Here is a 15,994-nt window from a genome sequence, read left to right as displayed (position 1 = left end):
GATCTCAACCCTATTGAGCTGTTGTGGGAGCAGCTTGACCGTTAAAAGTGCCCATCAAGCCAATTCAACTAGTGGGAGGTGCTTCAGGAAGCATGGGGTGAAATCTCTTCAGATTACCTCAACAAACTGACAACTAGAATTCCAAAGGCCTGCAAGGCTGTAATTGCTGCAAATGGAGGATTCTTTGACAAAAGAAAAGTTTGAAGGACACAATTAATTATTTCAATTAAAAAAATATTTATTTATAACCTTGTCAAATCAAATCAAATCAAATCAAATGTTATTTGTCACATACACATGGTTAGCAGATGTTAATGCGAGTGTAGCGAAATGCTTGTGCTTCTAGTTCCGACAATGCAGTAATAACAAGTAATCTAACTAACAATTCCAAAACTACTGTCTTGTACACAGTGTAAGGGGATAAAGAATATGTACATAAGGATATATGAATGAGTGATGGTACAGAGCAGCATAGGCAAGATACAGTAGATGGTATCGAGTACAGTATATACATATGAGATGAGTATGTAAACAAAGTGGCATAGTTAAAGTGGCTAGTGATACATGTATTACATAAGGATACAGTCGATGATATAGAGTACAGTATATACATATGCATATGAGATGAATAATGTAGGGTAAGTAACATTATATAAGGTAGCATTGTTTAAAGTGGCTTGTGATATATTTACATAATTTCCCATCAATTCCCATTATTAAAGTGGCTAGAGTTGAGTCAGTGTCAATGTGTTGGCAGCAGCCACTCAGTGTTAGTGGTGGCTGTTTAACAGTCTGATGGCCTTGAGATAGAAGCTGTTTTTCAGTCTCTCGGTCCCAGCTTTGATGCACCTGTACTGACCTCGCCTTCTGGATGATAGCGGGGTGAACAGGCAGTGGCTCGGGTGGTTGATGTCCTTGATGATCTTTATGGCCTTCCTGTGACATCGGGTGGTGTAGGTGTCCTGGAGGGCAGGTAGTTTGCCCCCGGTGATGCGTTGTGCAGACCTCACTACCCTCTGGAGAGCCTTACGGTTGAGGGCGGAGCAGTTGCCGTACCAGGCGGTGATACAGCCCGCCAGGATGCTCTCGATTGTGCATCTGTAGAAGTTTGTGAGTGCTTTTGGTGACAAGCCGAATTTCTTCAGCCTCCTGAGGTTGAAGAGGCGCTGCTGCGCCTTCTTCACAATGCTGTCTGTGTGAGTGGACCAATTCAGTTTGTCTGTGATGTGTATGCCGAGGAACTTAAAACTTGCTACCCTCTCCACTACTGTTCCATCGATGTGGATAGGGGGGTGTTCCCTCTGCTGTTTCCTGAAGTCCACAATCATCTCCTTAGTTTTGTTGACGTTGAGTGTGAGGTTATTTTCCTGACACCACACTCCGAGGGCCCTCAACTCCTCCCTGTAGGCCGTCTCGTCGTTGTTGGTAATCAAGCCTACCACTGTTGTGTCGTCCGCAAACTTGATGATTGAGTTGGAGGCGTGCGTGGCCACGCAGTCGTGGGTGAACAGGGAGTACAGGAGAGGGCTCAGAACGCACCCTTGTGGGGCCCCAGTGTTGAGGATCAGCGAGGAGGAGATGTTGTTGCCTACCCTCACCACCTGGGGGCGGCCCGTCAGGAAGTCCAGTACCCAGTTGCACAGGGCGGGGTCGAGACCCAAGGTCTCGAGCTTGATGACGAGCTTGGTCAATGAACAGCATTCTCACATAGGTATTCCTCTTGTCCAGATGGGTTAGGGCAGTGTGCAGTGTGGTTGAGATTGCATCGTCTGTGGACCTATTTGGGCGGTAAGCAAATTGGAGTGGGTCTATGGTGTCAGGTAGGGTGGAGGTGATATGGTCCTTGACTAGTCTCTCAAAGCACTTCATGATGACGGAAGTGAGTGCTACGGGGCGGTAGTCGTTTAGCTCAGTTACCTTAGCTTTCTTGGGAACAGGAACAATGGTGGCCCTCTTGAAGCATGTGGGAACAGCAGACTGGTATAGGGATTGATTGAATATGTCCGTAAACACACCGGCCAGCTGGTCTGCGCATGCTCTGAGGGCGCGGCTGGGGATGCCGTCTGGGCCTGCAGCCTTGCGAGGGTTAACAGGTTTAAATGGCTTACTCACCTCGGCTGCAGTGAAGGAGAGACCGCATGTTTTCGTTGCAGGCCGTGTCAGTGGCACTGTATTGTCCTCAAAGCGGGCAAAAAAGTTATTTAGTCTGCCTGGGAGCAGGACATCCTGGTCCGTGACTGGGCTGGATTTCTTCCTGTAGTCCGTGATTGACTGTAGACCCTGCCACATGCCTCTTGTGTCTGAGCCGTTGAATTGAGATTCTACTTTGTCTCTGTACTGACGCTTAGCTATAGTCAACGTCTTGACTATATTTCCTATTCATTTTGCAACTAATTGTATGTATGTTTTCATTGCAATCAAGGCAAGTTGTAGGACCACAAACTTTTGAACGGTAGTGTAAGTATTCACACCCCTGAGTCAACACATGTGAATACATTGACAGTGTGAATACTTACACTACCATTCAAAAGTTTGTGGTCACCTAGAACTTTCCTTGTGAATTAACTTTGGCAGCGATTACAGCTGTGAGTTTTTCTGGGTAAGTCTCTAAGAGCTGTGTACACCCGGATTGTACAATATTTGCACATTATTCTTTTACATTTCTTCAAGCTCTGTCAAGTTGATCGTTGCTAGACAGCCATTTTTTTATTTTTTATTTTACCTTTATTTAACTAGGCAAGTCAGTTAAGAACAAATTCTTATTTTCAATGACGGCCTAGGAACAGTGGGTTAACTGCCTGTTCAGGGGCAGAACGATAAAAGAACGATTTTCAAGCCAATTTAAGTCAAAACTGTAACTAGGCCACTCAGGAACATTCAATGTTGTCTTGGTAATCAACTTCAGTGTTTATTTGACCTTGTGTTTTAGGCTATCGACCTGCTGAAAGGTGAGTTTGTCTCCCAGTGTCTGTTGGAAAGCAGACTGAACCAGGTTTTGCCTGTGCTTAGCTGTGCTTATTATTAGCCTGTGCTTATTCTGTTTATTTTTTACTCCATAGTCCTTGCCAAGTGTACCCAAAACATGGAGCCACCACCATGCTTGAAAATATGAAGAATGGTACTCAGTGATGTGTTGTTGGATTTGCCCCAAATACAACACTTTGTATTCAGGACATGAAATGCATTTCTTTGCCACATAATTTTTAGCAGTTTTACTTCAGTGCCTTATTGCAAACATGATTCATGTTTTGAAATATTTGTTTTCTGTACAAGCTTCCTTCACTCTGTCATTTAGGTTAGTATTGTGGAGTAACTACAATGTTGTTGATCAAGCTTCAGTTTTCTCCTCTCAAAGCCTTTAGACTCTGTAACTGTTTTAAAGTCTCCATTGGCCTCATGGTGAAATCCCTGAGCGGTGTCCTTCCTCTCCGGCAACTGAGTTAGGGAGGACACCTGTAACTTTGTACAGTGCCTTGCGAAAGTATTCGGCCCCCTTGAACTTTGCGACCTTTTGCCACATTTCAGGCTTCAAACATAAAGATATAAAACTGTATTTTTTTGTGAAGAATCAACAACAAGTGGGACACAATCATGAAGTGGAACGACATTTATTGGATATTTCAAACTTTTTTAACAAATCAAAAACTGAAAAATTGGGCGTGCAAAATTATTCAGCCCCTTTACTTTCAGTGCAGCAAACTCTCTCCAGAAGTTCAGTGAGGATCTCTGAATGATCCAATGTTGACCTAAATGACTAATGATGATAAATACAATCCACCTGTGTGTAATCAAGTCTCCGTATAAATGCACCTGCACTGTGATAGTCTCAGAGGTCCGTTAAAAGCGCAGAGAGCATCATGAAGAACAAGGAACACACCAGACAGGGTCAAGATACTTCTGTGAAGAAGTTTAAAGCCGGATTTGGATACAAAAAGATTTACCAAGCTTTAAACATCCCAAGGAGCACTGTGCAAGCGATAATATTGAAATGGAATGAGTATCAGACCACTGCAAATCTACCAAGACCTGGCCGTCCCTCTAAACTTTCAGCTCATACAAGGAGAAGACTGATCAGAGATGCAGCCAAGAGGCCCATGATCACTCTGGATGAACTGCAGAGATCTACAGCTGAGGTGGGAGACTCTGTCCATAGGACAACAATCAGTCGTATATTGCACAAATCTGGCCTTTATGGAAGAGTGGCAAGAAGAAAGCCATTTCTTAAAGATATCCATAAAAAGTGTTGTTTAAAGTTTGCCACAAGCCACCTGGGAGACACACCAAACATGTGGAAGAAGGTGCTCTGGTCAGATGAAACCAAAATTGAACTTTTTGGCAACAATGCAAAACGTTATGTTTGGCGTAAAAGCAACACAGCTCATCACACTGAACACACCATCCCCACTGTCAAACATGGTGGTGGCAGCATCATGGTTTGGGCCTGCTTTTCTTCAGCAGGGACAGGGAAGATGGTTAAAATTGATGGGAAGATGGATGGAGCCAAATACAGGACCATTCTGGAAGAAACCCTGATGGAGTCTGCGAACGACCTGAGACTGGGACGGAGATTTGTCTTCCAACAAGACAATGATCCAAAACATAAAGCAAAATCTACAATGGAATGGTTCAAAAATAAACATATCCAGGTGTTAGAATGGCCAAGTCAAAGTCCAGACCTGAATCCAATCGAGAATCTGTGGAAAGAACTGAAAAATGCTGTTCACAAATGCTCTCCACCCAACCTCACTGAGTTCGAGCTGTTTTGCAAGGAGGAATGGGGAAAAAATTCAGTCTCTCGATGTGCAAAACTGATAGAGACATACCCCAAGCGACTTACAGCTGTAATCGCAGCAAAAGGTGGCGCTACAAAGTATTAACTTAAGGGGGCTGAATAATTTTGCACGCCCAATTTTTCAGTTTTTTTTGTTAAAAAAGTTTGAAATATCCAATAAATGTCGTTCCACTTCATGATTGTGTCCCACTTGTTGTTGATTCTTCACAAAAAATACAGTTTTATATCTTTATGTTTGAAGCATGAAATGTGGCAAAAGGTCGCAAAGTTCAAGGGGGGCGAATACTTTCGCAAGGCACTGTAGCAACCGGGTGTATTGATACACCGTCCAAAGTGCCATGCTCAAAGGGATATTCAATGGCAGTTTTTTTTTACCCATCTACCAGGCATTGGAAAACCTCCCTGGTCTTTGTGGTTGAATCAGTGTTTGAGATTCCCTGCTCGACGGAGGGACCGTAGAGATCATTTTATGTGTGGGGCGTAGAGATCATTTTATGTGGGGCACAGAGATGAGGTAGTCTTCAAAAATCATGTTAAACACTTATTGCACACAGAGTCTATGCAACTTATTGTGTTTTGTTAAGCACATTTTTACTCCTGAACTTATTTAGACTTGTCATAACAAAAGGGTTGAATAGTTATTGACTTGAATACTTAAGATTTTTCTGCTTTTCGTTTTTTAAAATTTATTTGTAAAAATGTCTAAAAACATAATTCCACTTTGACAGTATGAGGTATTGCGTGTCGTCCAGTGACATAAAATCTCAATTTAACACATTTTAAATTCAGGCTGTAACACAACAAAATGTGGAAAAAGTCAAGGGGTCTGAATACTTTCTGAAGACACTGTACCTAATTATAATCAGTTATAACAATAGGCGAATGAATACATAAGGTGCTCCATCTCTCCAGGTGATTGGTCTATCTGGTAAGAAATCACTGGGACAGGTTCCCCTCCACCCTCTGAGCCTGAGGATATATATAACGTAACATGATGTCTTCAGAGAAATCCTTAAATCAAATGGACTTTTTAGATTTGCCCTAGAATAACTACTTTTCAAAGAATTCACACCAATACAGCTCTCTGTGAAGATTCAGAGTGTATCTGAGTTCTGTACTGCAGTTCTATCAAGTATGCATACCATTGGCAAACTTTGCATACCACTGGCCAATTTTTATATGCACAAAAATAAGTGAATTTTGGTATTGTACATAGAAAAGTGCATTCTTAGGCAAGTACATGGGTAGCTATGTCTCAAAATATATGGTCTATATGGTCAAAATCCCTGATACATGTCCCCCTCCACCCTCTGGTAATATGGATAACTTATGTCTCCAGAGAAGCTTAGATTCAAATAAAGTTCCTTCCTATTTATCAAATTACTACAGGCGGAATTAAGTATTTTTGAGTGCTGTCAAAATTACCGCAAATGTCTATATTGATATAGCAACACTAAACATGACTAATAGTATGAGGGTTAATTAGGTTTTCAGAATTGACAAAAGTGATAGAACATGCCACCATGTTATGGGGTAATGAATAACTACTTTGAAGTTATAATGTGGAAAAGGACCTGATGTTTGCAGAGGAAGGTGTCATCGCTGCATTTTACTACACCTAGCTATCTGCGGTTTTGGCCATATCAAAAAAAGATTTAAAAGATTTGAGAGATTTGATCCATACCAGATGTTGAGAATCAATGTCATACAACATTCAATATAGCCCTTGGAGATGAAAGGAAATGAATATAGAATTAAAGTTTGACCTTGGTAAGACTCCTTAGCATTGCACATTGACTCTTTTGGTACTTCTCGCTGGAGTTATGGTATGACCTAGGAAAGGAAAAAGCATATTAAATGACCTAATTAGCAAAAGTGGCCTTTCTGGCAGCCAGCAAAACATTCATTATATAGCCTCTGGTCCTAAAGGCAAAATGTGTGTGTGTGTGTAAATACAGCACCAGTCAAAAGTTTGGACATACTCATTCAAGGGTTTTTATTTGTACTGTTTTCTACATTTTAGAATAATAGTGAAGACATCAAAACTATGAAATAACCAACCAATTTGTTTAACAAATCAAAATATAATTTAGATTTTAGAATCTTCAAAGTATCCACCCTTTGCCTTGATGACATCAACTGCCAGGTCACAGTTGTACATGAGCACTTGTTCTCAACTGGCCTACCTGGTTAAATTAAGGTGGGGAAAAAAAGACAGCTTTGCGCACTCTTGGCATTCTTTCAACCAGCTTCACCTGCAATGCTTTTCCAACAGTCTTGAAGGAGTTCCCATATATGCTGAGCACTTGTTGGCTGCTTTCCTTGATTATGCGCTCCAAACTCATCCCAAACCATCTCAATTGGGTTGAGGGTGGGTGATTGTGGAGGCCAGGTCATCTGATGCATCACTCCATCACTCTCCTTCTTGGTCAAATAGCCCTTACACAGCCTGGAGAATTCAAGGCACACTTAACCAGCATGGCTACCACAGCATTCGGCTGCAATACACCGTCCCATCTGGTTTTCTCTTAGTGGGACTATGAGTTGAAAAACAAATCATAGTCCCACTAAGAGCAAACCAGATGGGACGGTGTATTGCAGCAGAATGCTGTGGTAGCCATGCTGGTTAAGTGTGCCTTGAATTCTAAATAAATTACAGACAGTGTCACCAGCAAAGCATCCCCACACCATCACACCACCTCCTCCATGCTTTACGGTGGGAACCACAGATGCGGAGATCATCCGTTCACTTACTCTGCGTCTCACAAAGACACAGCGGAAGGAAAATAAATCTCCAATTTGGACTCTTCAGAACAAAGGACAGATTTCCACCGGTCTAATGTCCATTGCTTATGTTCCTTGGCCCAAGCAAGTCTCTTCTTATTATTGGTGTCCCTTTAGAGGGGTTTCTTTGCAGCAATTTGATAATGAAGGCCTGATTCACACGGTCTCCTCTGAACAGTTGATGTTGAGATGTCTGTTACTTGAACTCTGAAGTATTTATTTGGGCTTTAATCTGAGCTCTAATGAGCTTATCCTCTACAGCAGAGGTAACTCTGGGTCTTCCTTTACTGTGGCGGTCCTCATGAGAGCCAGTTTCATCAAAGCACTTGATGGTTTTTGCAACTGTACTTGAAGAAGCGTTCAAAGTTCTTGAAATGTTCCAGATTGAATGACCTTCATGTCTTGAAGTAATGATAGACAGTCATTTCTCTTTGCTTATTGAGCTGTTCTTGCCATAATTTGGACTTGGTCTTTTACCAAATAGGGCTATCTTCTGTATACCTCCCATACCTTGTCACAACACAACTGATTGGCTCAAACGCATTAAGAAGGAAAGAAATTCCACAAATGAACTTTTAACAAGGCTGTTCATTGAAATGCATTCCAGGTGACAACCTCATGAAGCTGGTTGAGAGAATGCCAAGTGTGTGCAAAGCTGTCATCAAGGCAAAGGATGGCTACATTGAGAATCTCAAATATACACTTTGTTTTGGTTAATACATGATTCAATATGTGTTATTTCATAGTTTTGATTTCTTCATTATTATTCTACAATGTAGAAAATAGTTTAAAAAAATGAAAAACCTGGAATGAGTAGGTGTCCAAACGTTTGACTGGTACTGTATGTATATGTGTGTATATATACAGTTGAAGTAGGACGTTGACATACACCTTAGCCAAATACATTTAAACTCAGTTTATCACAATTCTTGTAATTTAATCATAGTAAAAATTCTTAGGTCAGGTAGGATCACCACTTTATTTTAAGAATGTGTAATGTCAGAATAATAGTGGACAAATGTACATACACTCAATTTGTATTTGGTAGTATTGCCTTTAAATTATTTGACTTGGGTCAAACGTTTCGGGTAGCCTTCCACAAGCTTCCCACAATAAGTTGGGTTAATTTTGGCCCATTCCTCCTGACAGAGCTGGTGTAACGGAGTCAGGTTTGTAGGCCTCCTTGCTCACACACGCTTTTTCAGTTCTGCCCACACATTTTCTATAGGATTGAGGTCAGGGCTTTGTGATGGCCACTCCAATACCTTGACTTTGTTGTCCTTAAGCCATTTTGCCACAACTTTGGAAGTATGCTAGGGGTCATTTTCCATTTGGAAGACCCATTTGCGACCAAGCTTTAACATCCTGACTGATGTCTTGAGATGTTGCTTCAATATATCCACATAATTGTCCTCCCTCATGATGCCATCTATTTTGTGAAGTGCACCAGTCCTTGCAGCAAAGCACCCCCACAACATGATGCTACCACCCCGTGCTTCACGGTTGGGATGGTGTTCTTCGGCTTGCAAGCCTCCCCCTTTCAGCTGTCCATCCTGTCTACCTGTAGCCCTGTCTTAGGCGTCTCTCAGTAGAGACATAGCAATTTATTGACCTGGCCACATCTGAGGTCCTCATGCCTCCTTGGAGCATGCCTAAGGCACGTTCAGGCAGATGAGCAGGGACACTGGGCATATTTATTTTGGTGTTTTTCAGAGTCAGTAGAAAGAGCTCTTTAGTTTCCTACGTTTGTAAGCTGTAAGCTGTTAGTGTCTTAACAACCATTCCACAGGTGCATGTTCATTAATTGTTTAAGGTTCATTGAACAAGCATGTGAAACAGTGTTTAAACCGTTTACAATGAAGAGCTGTGAAGTAATTTGGATTTTTACTATTTATCTTTGAAAAACAGGGTCCTGAAAAAGGGACATTTCTTTTTTTGCTGAGTTTATATATATAATAATGTTTTTGAATACTTTCCTGAAGATCATTTGGTATGAATTCTCCATTACAGATCTTGAAAATTAATCATCTTTTGATAATGTATTGAAATGTGCATATATATTTAGACTGTGGTTCATCACAGCTTACCACTGTCCGGAAGTGATGTGCTACCGTACACTATAAGAATATGTTCATAATCCTAATGATTATCTGGTAATTTCAGGAATTTTCATGTTCTAAAAGGTTTTTGATTGGTGACATTTTACCTCAGTGTTGGTGCAACAGAATGTTGCCCATTAATCATTAAAGTGCTTTAGATGACAATAATGGTCTGATGGAAACCACACATCAGCCTCCTGATTACTGTGATTATGCTTCCTGCCGTCCTGAACCCTTCATGTGTTGGCCCCTGATTGGCCCAGCATACTGTCTGTCACACAGCATCTTAGACAGTATTATGTTCCTGTTTCACAGAGAGTCACTAAAGGCCCACCACATTGATAGCCCAACATTGATTTCTGCTCCACTGTTGGTTCACCCTGATTGACAGAGCCTTTGTTAGGCAGAGTTATGTGGGCTTGTTATCCTGTCAGTGCCCTGCTGGTCTTAGTTAGTCATGTGGATAATTATAAAGACATCAAAACCGACAGCATACACCCAACAGGCCTTGGAAGGTAAGCAAGAGACATGAGCAAAGGCACTCAAGAGCAAGCAACCTTGCATACCGTACTGTAGGTACATCACTGCAGTGCCACCAGTGTCATGTCTGTGACATTGTTGTGTTAGTGAAGAGTGCTGTATGGTAGGTGTATGAATATCACATTCCACGCTTCCTTGCTTCAATTTATAATGAATCATTATCTCTATAGAAATAGTGCATATAAGTTAGGGTGTTTACACTAGAAACATGTTTGTGTATTTATTAATCTAACAATTCTTTGTTTGATTGTGTGACGGTTTAATGAGTCGAAAAGCAAATAAGAGGGTTCAACTTGGGCATCCAATAGATGGTCTTTTTGTTGCGCTGTTTCCTTCCTTCCTTTTCCTGGGTGACTATTTGAACACAAGAAATAAGGAGCCAATCCGGTGGCAGTTCAGCTGAGTTGCCTCTGTCTTACCACAGACTTGGCATCACAGACGCCATGGGAGGCTCCCACAGTAATCACATTTGTTTGAGCTGCACAGAGGGGCTTTGCTTTAGTTGTCAACTCAGAGAGAGAAAGATACACCCCACTCCACAGGCCACCACTGAGCTGATTTACACTGTTACAGCATAACATTCTTCTCTCAACGTCATAAACCCTGAGCATTGTTTGATTAATGCACTATGCAGGTTCATCTATTAATGCCGCTGATTCTAAATGGGGATCCTCTCGGGGTGTTGTCAAGAAGGGCCTGTTGTGGAAGACTTTCAGTTATCTGAGATAGATGGTACCCCGTCTGTCGATTGTGTGTTGCTGATTAGATCAGTTGCAAGTTATGTTGGAAGTTACTGTGAAAATTGACTTCATCAAATTGTCCCAATGTTCTTGTCTTGAATTTAAGCAAACTGTGATGGATATTGCATTGTGAAGGGAGATGGAAAACACTTGCAGTGCATGTTGATAACCAAAACTGTTACTGACATTATTATCATTTTCCTGCAGAACTTTGCATATGCTGCGTAATAGAGTTTGTTCTTTTCACTCTCTACTCAGACGTTTATGACTGTCTGAGAGATGAGCAAAATGGTGATTGCACAGAAATATGGAAATCTTTAAATCATATTCCTACTCATTTCGGTGTATTTCTATTGCATTTCTGGAGAGGAGATGTATACTTCCTGTATCGTATTGGATTTCTGGAGAGATGTATACTTCCTGTATCGTATTGGATTTCTGGAGAGATGTATACTTCCTGTATCTTATTGGATTTCTGGAGAGGAGATGTTTACTTCCTGTATCGTATTGGATTTCTGGAGAGGAGATGTTTACTTCCTGTATCGTATTGGATTTCTGGAGAGGAGATGTTTACTTCCTGTATCGTATTGGATTTCTGGAGAGATGTATACTTCTGGCACCATATTGTATTATATCCCTGACGCACAAAGACATTATCACAGCATAATGCATTTTTTAAGAGTAAATCAATTTTTTTTTACCTTTTGAGGAGCTGAGAATGTTCTTATTTCTCTCATCCCCTTGACCCACAACACTAACCATTTGTAGATTGCATGTGGGGAGATTGGCTCTACTCTAGTAGGTGTGGTGGAATCACATGATTTCTCCCTGCTGTTGATGCTGTGTCAATTGCATTGCCATTGTGCCATAATGCTACACTGTCCCCATTGGAGAAACTGTTTTGGTTACACATAGAACCCTTTTGGGTTTCATGTAGAACCCTCTGTGGAAAAGGGCCTACATGGAACCGAAAATGGTTCTTCAAAGGGTTCCGCTAAGGGGACAGCCGAATAACACTTTTTGCTTCTAGATAACACCTTTTATTCTAAGAGTGTATGCTTGTTGGAGCCTATGTGTCCACATGGATTTGACCTTAGTGTGAAAGGGGGTTTAAACAAGCAGTGTGTGTCTATGATATGTCAGTCTATTGCCTGTTGACCCTACCTCCTATGTCTGAACGCTTGACCTTTCATACGGAGGGGTCCATGAATCCTATCTGTCTTCCCTGATCGCTTGTCAAGCCAGGATGTTGTGCGTGTCAGCTTGCAGTGACTGTACACTGAACTGCTAATGAATTGGATCCATTTAGTAGAGCTTGTTTTGTGCCTCAATCTAACACTATGTACAGTACACACTGTAAAATATCTGCCGTTCATCAAACAATGACTTGGAATGTACACTACTATTTATTGCCTGTTCCCGTTTTCTCACGGCTCTGTCAGAGGAGGAGCACAGAGCAGTTAGAGTGAGTATGAGGTGAATGGGACATTGAGAAATGTGAGGGCTGGGTGAGGATTAGAATTTTACGGATAATAGTGGCCCAGGGCCATTGTATCAAAGACTGTTTGGTTCATACTTAGTCTAAGCCAGTTAATACTTGTTTAGATTCCTTAAAGTATTCCGAGGGCAACTGAGCTGAGGCGTACAGAGATAATTCTTATACTGACAAATGAGTCTGCCTGCTTATTGCTTTCAGACATATTAATACATTATGAATGGCCCAACTCATTTATTTATCCTCCAGCATTCTATTTTGATTAAACTGCAGCCATGATGTTTGGGTAATGGCATTTCTTTGTATGACGTCTGTCTGTCTGACAGAGTCCCTCTCCTCTCTGCTTCCTATTCTCTTCCTCTCTCTCTGCTTTCTCTCTCGCTCTCTTTCACGCTCTCTCGCTTTCTCTCGCTCTCCCCTTTCAATTAAGTAAAAAATTCAAATAGGCTTTAGGATGATCAAATGTTTTAGGACATTTAATTTGCTTTAGGACATGTCACTATTCTCTATTCTCTATTCTCCCCTCAGGACCAGTAGCAGTGATCAGTGGTGAGGAGGACTCGGCCAGCCCCCTGCACCATGTCAACCATGGCATCATCACCCCCTGTACCCTTGACGCGGGACCAGACGCTGTGGTCATCGGGATGACCCGTATCCCTGTCATTGAGAACCCGCAGTACTTCAGACACGGACACAACTGTAACAAGCCTGCTACCTGTGAGTACACACCAGCTCTGTTGACTTTCAGGTTTTTAATCATCCCTATGTCTGTCCCTACCAACATGGGCTAGGTGTAGCCCAAGCATTCCACAGGGATGCTGCCCATGTTGACTCCAATTGGCTGGATGTCGTTTGAGTAGTGGGCACTTTTTGATACACACGGGAAACTGTTGAGCGTGAAAAACCCAGCAGCGTTGCAGTTCTTGACACACTTGAACCAGTGTGCCTGGCACCTACAACCATACTCCATTCAAAGGCACTTAAATATTTTGTCTTTCCCATTCACCCTCTGAATGGCACATAAACACAATCTATGTCTCAATTGTCTCAAGGCTTAAAAACACTTCTTTAACCTTTCATCTACTCTGATTGAAGTGGATTTAACAAGTGACATCAATAAGGGATCATAGTTTTCACCTGGATTCACCTGGTCAGTTTGTCATGGAAAGAGCAGGTGTTCTTAATGTTTTGAACACTCAGTGTAGATAAAATCATACATAAATTATACATGTCTGTCACGCCCTGACCATAGAAAGCCCTTGGTTCTCTATGGTGTTGTAGGTCAGGGCTTGACTAGGAGGTGTTCTAGGAGGTGCATTTCTATGTTGGTGCTCTTGGTATGGTTCCCAATTAGAGGCAGCTGATATTCGTTGTCTCTAATTGGGGCTCATACTTAAGGTGTCCCTGTTCCCACCTGCATTTGTGGGATATTGTTTGGTTGAGTGATGATGTGCGTGCTGGGTGTTCACTGTCGTTCGTTGATTGTGTTGTTGAGAAGGTTCAGTTAATAAAAGGATGTGGAACTCAAATCACGCTGCCCCTTGGTGTTTCCATTATCACGACCGTGACGATGTCAGACGGCCTTATGCATGATGTCCTGTGAAAGTTTCTTCATTTTCCATCTGGTCTTGATCCTTCCTAATCTGGGAATGTTTCAGTCTTTGGGATTTCAAGGTATTGCCCAGTTAGCAGTCTTAACTCTGCAGGTAGCGCTATGCTGCGCTTCATATGAGCCACATCATAATCGTGATTCAAAATTGGATTTACTGCTTTTCCGCAGATGTGTTTGTGTCCTGTATTTCCTACCTCTGCATTGGCAGTGTATCCATTTCCAGCTGCTCTCTTTTGTAGGAACCCTTCCTGAAGTGAGTTAGATTTGTCAAATCAGCTTAATGTATCTGACTCTAAAGATGGCGTCTGATGAATCATCCTCTCGAGGGTTCCAGAAACCTGTGTCTGAACGCAGACTATAGCGGCTGCCGTATCCACTCATTGTTCTCCATGTCGTGTGTATCCAAGCAGCTCTTATCTCCATTTAACTCTAAATAATGTATTTGTTTGCTCTCAAATGTTGCCGCTGTTGGATTCGTTTGAAGTTGAACCCCCAGTAACGTCGTCCCCATTTTGATATCCCTTGAAGAAGAATTAAGAGCTGATTACATTAACTAATGCTGTGCAGTATTGATTACTGCTTTGATCTCTGCCCCAGCTTTTTTAACGTAATTTATTGAGTGTATCCCCATAAAGACTGATTGGAATTACTGTATGTCTCCATCTGAAAAATACAAACTGTGCTTTTCACTGTTTGGAAATATCTTGGGTTTTGAAGGGAATTTGTAGCTGAGGGCTTCGTTTGTCTGCAGGTGCTTCCAGTGCTATGTTATGCACGAGTCATTTAGCAGGTCTCATTAGCCATGTAATAGTACAGCATTTTATATATCGCACTATTACCACCTCTGCCTTTGACGTTAGGCTCCAGAATGTAACATTACTCTGTAGCAGCAGGCTAAGTTTATATCTGACCTGGCATGATCACACTTGTAATTGGGTCAATACTAAATGTGGCTAAGGTCCGGATCTCCTTGAGACACTAATTGTTCACATTTCCGTGAAACCTTGCTAGAAAAAAGAGAAACCGGTGAAAAATGATGGGAGGCACACAGAGGCAAACCAAGCCAATATCCGCTGTTCCATCTGATACCAATTCAAGTAGTGCCTTGTGGCTGTGGAGAGAGAAGCACATCATGAATGGTGTGTAAAGCAGCAGGATTTGTCATGTTATACAGGGGACATGCTACAGGACGTGATGTGAATTCATAAGCTCTGGGTAAAGATGAGTAACTGGCACTCTCCCGCAGTCACGGTTCTCATCAGAGACAGCGGAGCTATGTTTAACTAAATTAGTGGTTTACAGCTCACACACCTGCCCCTGCAGGCACACGCATGCTTGCACACACACGCACGCACACACGCACAGACTTGGAAAAAAACACTGGTTTTCAGATACCAGTGACTTTCTCCATTTCCAGCTCCACCTGGTCTTCCATCCAGGCACAGACCAGGACTGACCCTGCTTAGCTTCAGAGGCAAATCAGCAGTGGGTGCTATGCTGCTGGAATCACTGTGCCAAAACTTGCAATTGGGGGAAAAAAGGCAGCGAAAGCAAAGGTCAGGGTGACAGAAAAAGATAGGGAAAATTGCAGGAAAGAGGGAGGCGTTTTATTGAATCTACATGTGAAGTTTTCTTACATGTGAACCTGAAAATTCACAAGAGGTGAAAACAACATGTTATTCTCCTCACGTGAAAAGGTGGTGTTAACGTGTGAACTCTAAATGTAAAATGGTTTCATGTGAAATTTAAGCTGAAAAACAAACAAATTGGAGTAAGGGCACACACACACACCTCCAATTCTATTTCAGACTTGGGAGACTGACAGGGTTCAGAAGGGAGACACAATGAGAGGAAGGAAATCACATTTAGTACTGAAAAATAAATTACAGGAGTTATACATTATACATTGCATGAATCTTTTAAGCCAACGTG

At 41.9% G+C, this 15,994-nt stretch overlaps 1 protein-coding gene across 2 annotated transcripts in view; it reads left to right on the top strand.

Moving 5' to 3' along the window:
* Positions 1 to 15,994, top strand: part of ntrk3a (neurotrophic tyrosine kinase, receptor, type 3a) — a 256,336-nt gene that overhangs the window by 198,320 nt on the left and 42,022 nt on the right. For both annotated transcript variants that reach the window (XM_036953153.2, XM_036953129.2), the window contains exon 12: positions 12,979 to 13,167. In XM_036953153.2, the coding sequence (XP_036809048.1) occupies positions 12,979 to 13,167 (189 nt within the window). The remainder of the gene's footprint in view (positions 1 to 12,978; positions 13,168 to 15,994) is intronic.

This window comes from Oncorhynchus mykiss, chromosome 2, assembly GCF_057628025.1.
Source record: "Oncorhynchus mykiss isolate SJ-2025 chromosome 2, ASM5762802v1, whole genome shotgun sequence".
NCBI lineage: Eukaryota > Metazoa > Chordata > Actinopteri > Salmoniformes > Salmonidae > Oncorhynchus > Oncorhynchus mykiss.
This window is presented reverse-complemented; position numbering and strand designations above follow the sequence as displayed.